The sequence below is a fragment of the Triticum dicoccoides genome, chromosome 4A, assembly GCF_002162155.2.
Source record: "Triticum dicoccoides isolate Atlit2015 ecotype Zavitan chromosome 4A, WEW_v2.0, whole genome shotgun sequence".
NCBI lineage: Eukaryota > Viridiplantae > Streptophyta > Magnoliopsida > Poales > Poaceae > Triticum > Triticum dicoccoides.
The window spans coordinates 702895867-702902006 of record NC_041386.1 but is presented as its reverse complement, the minus strand read 5'-3'; the positions used below and the strand labels follow the sequence as shown (position 1 = coordinate 702902006).

At 41.8% G+C, this 6140-nt stretch overlaps 1 protein-coding gene across 2 annotated transcripts; it reads left to right on the top strand.

The window, feature by feature from the left end:
• The first annotated feature begins 3623 nt into the window (after positions 1 to 3623).
• Positions 3624 to 5682, top strand: LOC119289778. 2 transcript variants are annotated; one of them, XR_005141611.1, is made up of 3 exons: positions 3624 to 3712; positions 4583 to 5283; positions 5384 to 5682. XR_005141611.1 is itself a non-coding variant. In XM_037569000.1 (2 exons), the coding sequence occupies exons 1-2, from the start codon at positions 4751 to 4753 to the stop codon at positions 5553 to 5555; spliced, it is 705 nt and encodes a 234-aa protein (XP_037424897.1). In that variant the 5' UTR covers positions 3634 to 4750; the 3' UTR covers positions 5556 to 5682. The 2 variants fall into 2 exon arrangements, 1 of the variants encoding a protein (XP_037424897.1); XM_037569000.1 differs by having other exon boundaries at positions 3634 to 5283.
• The last annotated feature ends 458 nt before the right edge of the window (positions 5683 to 6140 follow it).

The following is a 6140-nucleotide window of genomic DNA, read 5'->3' as shown; positions in this document are numbered from 1 at the left end:
GGAAGTCCAGTTTCAGGAAGACTGGCTTGAGGTGTTTGGTGTGAACCTCATGGAGTGCTTCATGGAACACCAGGACTCCGTCAAGGATATATCAGCCCTGGATGAAGGTGACTGATCAGGGTGATTGATCCGGTCGGCAATAGGGGCCACCCTAATGGCGTACCCCTTCGCGAGGATGCGGAAGATGACGTTAATCACCGTAATCGGTCGAAATTGGCGGATATCCGAGGCCCCGATCGCTTTGAGGATGAGGGTGATTACGCCAAAGTTGAGCCGGGCGAGGTCGATGGACCCGACCAAGAACTCGTCAAATAGGGCCATCACCTCAGGCTTGATCACCTCCTAGAAAGTCTGGAAGAACTTCACTGGGAGCCCATCTGGGCCGGGAGCCGAGGATGGATTCATGCCCTTAATTGCCGCCCAAACTTCCGCCTCAGAGAACGGTGCCGTGAGGGCCACGTTGTCAGCAGGCAAAACGAAACTGTGGGCAGGCCAAATGTCTTGTGCAAGGGCAAGACCTCCATGAGGGGAGGCAGAGAATAGGTCTGTGTAGAAGCCGTCAACATGAGCCCGAATGTCCTCGGGCCGATGCAGGAGGGTCACTCCGTCCCAAAGGACTGGGATGGAGTTCCGGCGTCGGCGGCCGTTAGCGATGGCCTGAAAGTAGGCGGTATTGGCGTCCCCTTTGAGGACCCAATTCTGAGTACCCCGCAAACGCCAGTAGGCTTCCTCGTCTGTGTAGATGACCGTGAGCTAGTCTTCCAAGTCGTATCTAAGCATCCATTTGTCGGCAGAGAGTCCAGCGGCGTCAGCCCGCAGGTCGAGAGCCTGGATGTCTGCAAGGAGGACTTTTTCCACTCCCGAATGTCCCGGCCAACGTTTGCACCCCAACCCTTCATGAATTGCCGCGACTGCTTGGCGCAGAAGTGCCAGTTGTCAACGCCCGACAGGGATCGTTGGGGGCCTCACGCGCCTCGCGCCACTGTTACATCTCCACTGGTTTGGGAAGGTTCTCGAACCTTCCCTGAACCTGTTTTTTTCCTTCTGCTTTATTTTTTTGGTTTTTTCTTTACCTTTTTTTTATAATTTTTCCTTTTTATTTCTGATTTTATTTTCTATTTTTTGATTTCCGCTTCTTTTTCTTTTTTTGTTTTTATATTCACTTTTTGGAACAGCTTTTAAATTGATGAACATTTTTTCAAATACATTAACATGTCTTTGAATGGCGAACACTTTTTAACTCGTGAAGATTTTTTTAAATACGTGAATATTCTTTCAACATTGCGAACACTTTTTTGAACAGGGGAAAAATTGTTTGAACCGGAGAACTTTTTTGGAATTTGGAACCAATTTTAAAAATTAAGGAACAATTTTTATTTTTGAAAAAAATTTGTTGAGTTCATGGATGCTTATTGAATCAGTGAATTTTATTTTCTTTGAACATTTTCTGAAATTAAGGAACAATATTAGAAATACACGAACATTTTTGAATATTTCTAACACATTATAGAAATTCATTTACCTTTTTTTATAAATTCATGAAAACCTTTTGAATTTATTTACATTTTTTGCATCCATGAGCATATATCATTTTTTTAATGTGAGAACTTTTTTCAAAATCACCAACATTTTAGGATTTCCTTGATATTTTTTTAAAACCTTGCATACTCTTTCTAATTCATGGACATTTTATGATTTTTACACTTTGTTTTTCAAAATTCGCAACTTATTTTGAAATTCAGAACTTTTATGAAAATCTGAATTATTTCACATAATAAAAACATAGAAAAAAAATAAAAAGCATAGTGTGAAAAAGGTAGGCATCGCGCCCCATACATGAGCTGGGGCTGCGCGTTCGCTCAATCCCTGGCGCGCATGTGTCCAAATAGGTGGTCCCTCATGCGAGCAGAGCATTTGTTTTGTCTGCGTGATTGTCAGCCAAAACAGGGCACGACTACCTTTGGCAATGGATTAGCTTTATTCATTTGTCCTATCATGAATCCACCAGCTTGGAAAAATGGATTAGCTTTATTCATTTGTATGTGTCAGCCGAAAGTATTGGCCGGAAACAATCAATCGTTATCACTTCGGCCAGTTTACATGGGCGAGACACCCTCAAAAAAAAAAGTTTACATGGGCGAGACGTGAGTCGGGGCAAGGGGCATGCAACGAGGCCGTGGAAGACACGGTGAGTAGTAGCACACGATTTGACAACCTCCAGTTCTATCCTGATCTAGTAGAGTGTGTGTGTTCTCGTTATTCACATGTCTTGGGCAGCATATACAAAGTACAAAATTTGTTTTGGTATATCCAAGAGATCATGATAGTGTGACAGAAGTTACTTGTAATTAGTTGTCTTGCATCTACCAAGCTCAAAGATATTCACAATACGTCACATGTGACACGAGTCTGCCTACAAACAATTATCGGCATAAAGTTGAAAAAACTATTGGACAGTGTACTTTTGCCTTGATAAGTAACGTGTTCTGGCGAGTGGAACTAAAGTTGGAAGATATAGATGTTGAGTCAGCAAATTTATCCCAGATTATCGAGATTTGATATGGTTCTCTCTCTTCAAGATTCGGTTTTGGTAATAGCATTCCACGTAATTAACCCCCTCCTATCTTTTTCTAAAAAATAATCTCGTTCTCATTCATCCATCAACTCAACACCAACAGGTGGAAAATTGATGCATAAGTTATTTTACCAATAGCAAAATCATAATTCGGTGGAAGGAAATTTAGAAAAATGCAATCATTGTAGATAAGGCCCTTCCCAGTGCTCCATGTTGGATAGGTGCTAAGCATGCCACATAAGCTAAAAAGTGACATGGCACAATAATTAAAGAGGAGAGAGAGCACTTTGGTGACCCCAGAAAGAACCAATGCCAAGCGTGTGAACCTAGACAAACCACATAAATAAAAGAAGCTGACCAATGCATGAGAGAATTTAGGTGCTAAATCATTTAATAAAGTGGCATTAGCAACAACAAGTTAAGCACCTATGCATTGGGGAATTGAGTTGCTAAGATATTTAATGCACTTAGCACCTCATCTAAGCACCTTTGCATTGGAATAGGTCCAATGTGCCTTGTATTAGCACCTAGGGAATATGTTCCCTGTATTAGATTTATTCTTTTTTTGTAACCCATATAAATCACAACATATATAAATATACACTCTAGGAGTTTCTACTGTTAGCCCCAAAAAATGTGCCTGCACCCCAACAGTAGTTATCAACGTAGTGGGAAAGGTGGTTACAAATGGACGCTTTTCGACATTATGAATGTTGAACCAAAATACGTCGAGAGGAAGTTAAGTTGAGATATGCAGATGCAAAGTTTGCAGAAATCCTGATCATCCAGACATGAGATGGTGGCCTCTCCTCACACTTTAGCAACTCCAGGTTTTTCCTTTATTGGACTCTATGTCAGTAAATGTGCACCACTCATCAACACAAAATTAACCTTCTCGTATTTTATTTTTAAATAACCCCCCTTCCCTGCCCCGCTCCACTACCGAAACACGACAAAGTGACATCTAAATGTTTTGTGGAAGTTAGGATATTTATCGCGTGACGACTATAAAAGGGGGGGGGGGGTGGCCGCAAGAGGTGCAGATCGCCCATTGACAATCTAAAGACAAGTAAGGTAACCAAATATCATAGGCGTGCTCTCAGCGACCTTCCAATGAGAGTCATGTTCGGAGGCGAGGTATTATTCGCTCTAACATCATTACCCCATTTAATCTTTGTGAAAAGCTAGGTTATTTGGGTAATGGCACAATTAAATAAGTTCACATATTTGTTCTCATGTCGTCAAACAATTAATTTTGTGAATAAGTGCTCAACCTTACAATATAAATCTATGTAGCTGGCACTGCTCAAGGTCTAGCCGTGAATTTATTGTGTGCTGCAATTGCTCGATGATGTGGTTTGCGTTTTACTATAGGGTACGGGATTTGGTTGGTTCGGAACTAGTTACCCACTTAATAGCAATTGTTAGTGTTATACTATATTAGATGCACCAAGGAACCCTCTTTTAAGTAATTTTAATGTTCGTAAGTGTCATTATGGTGTGAATATATTTTGTTGGCAGTTTGAGTTAACGAGGGCAAATGAATAGTATGTGCTATTGGACCAGAACGACTGAAAATAGGTCAGTGATTCTAAAGAGGAATATAAGAATACCAGATTCCCATAGAGAAATATAAATGGTAGGGAGAACTACATATTAGTTCGTGTAAAAAAGGATTATGAGGTTTCTCCCAAAAAGGAATGATGGGAATAATTAGTTGAAGATATGTGCAAGACCTACATAAAATGTACTCCACATTTACGTGGTAATTCTAAAATTGCGGGCTAAAACTAGCCATCTTAATCCAAATTAATTTCCTCAAGAAATAATTTATTTGTAGTACTACAAAAAATTGAATTCATATTGCATAGTTATGAAAAAGGTAACATAAGTAGTCTTCAAAACACCAAATCATGTCTACAAGAAGTCTAGAAAATGGCTCTATAGTCCTACGCAAAACCTTTCAATATTGTAATTTCAAACTAAGGTTGTATCTATGTAATGCAGCAATATCACTGGAATTTGAGAGGAAACAGTTCAATCTTCGCTTGTCATAATGTGTATGGAGGAGACGATGTTTGCAACGTATTGGTGTTAACCTTTCTATACCAAGGTACTACCTAGGATAAATTCTTCTAGAAAAGCAAAATCCTTTGGGAGTTCTGCAATTACAACATGTGCTGCCAGCACTATACTAACCCCTTTGGCCGCCTCCCCATGCACACACGCAAAGAGATTAAAAAGGTTTTGCAAATACAACATGCACTCCCAACACTATATAAACCCTGCCCTCCTCCTCCTGCTCCTCCTGCACATACGGTATTTGAATCCTCTCAAAGACAAACGATCAGGCACCACCTTTGCCACCTGACCGTGCTTGCAATGGAAATTCCAGGGGCATCATCTCGGTGCTCCATGGCCATGTCGTCAACCTCACTGCTAAAGCGATCCTGTGGCATAGCACAGTCGCGAAAAGGGTGCCGCTACGACCCAGAGAGAGCCGGCGTCGGGATTGTCTCGGCTATTATGGAACCAACCAATGCACGCCTACACATCGTCGGGCCTCTCATCCACACCAACGCACGTGAGATCCTACAGGTTACACTACCAAACCTTATTTGGAGCAATAGGAGGCCATTCCGAGCAGCCATACTGTCATGCGGTCTATGCCGCAACTGGATCGGTAGTGGCACCGTCTACATGTACAAGTAAGAAATTGATTGTCAACTCAGCACCTCCCCTTAGCATCCAAGAAACATTAATTATATTCCATGCATGCATGGCATGTTTCTCCTTTTTTTGTGGCAGAGGTGAGATGGGATTCTGTAAACCGGAGTGTGTCAACGACTATATTGTGGAGCAATTGGAAAAACAGACACGGAGGCTGAGGTGGTGTCAAAGAGAAAAGGTCCCACCAATGGAGGACGATAAGGAAGGCAATCAGAGCTCCATGTTTTTCACCTGTGCTGGCAAACTATGATGCACCTACATATATGTTTGAGAGATGTATGGGCTTAGAAGGACTGGAACTTATTTTTCACAACTGTATAACTTGGTGCTTTTGTCAGCACACCTGATGGTTAGTGAATAGCAATACACTTTTGACATGGTACGAGCATATCTCTTCATTCACATGAAACGACGCATGCATACACTCGAGATAGTGGTACACCACACATTACATGCTAGCTGTACAAGACTTCCAATCATATTGCCATAACTAGCTCGACGTGAAAGCTACATTGTTTATTACTTTTGCTAACTATGGAACAAAAGTTGTTTGGCTTCGAGACAAGATCTGTTAGCTCGCTCGGATCCAAGGTTGACATGCAAAACATGCATGGTTCAAGCTGTATATTAACACATCTAAAGTATGATTGAGTGTAATCCATACGTTAGGCTAAGATTTACCCCTCATTAGAAGGCACCACTTAATTGCCAGACTGTGTATGCCTTGGCCAAAAGCATTGGCTGGAAGTAATCCATCATGCGCACTTCAGCCATCTTGCATCAGCGAAACGCGAGTCGGGGCGAGTGGGTGTGCGACAAGCCTGTGGTGACCCGT

Bases quoted from the DNA above. Each gene is read 5' to 3' on its own strand.
- LOC119289778 (XM_037569000.1), top strand. From the start codon at position 4,751: ATGTGCTGCCAGCACTATACTAACCCCTTTGGCCGCCTCCCCATGCAC. The intron at 5,284-5,383 runs GTAAGAAATTGA...TTTTTGTGGCAG, and splicing joins GGCACCGTCTACATGTACAA to AGGTGAGATGGGATTCTGTA.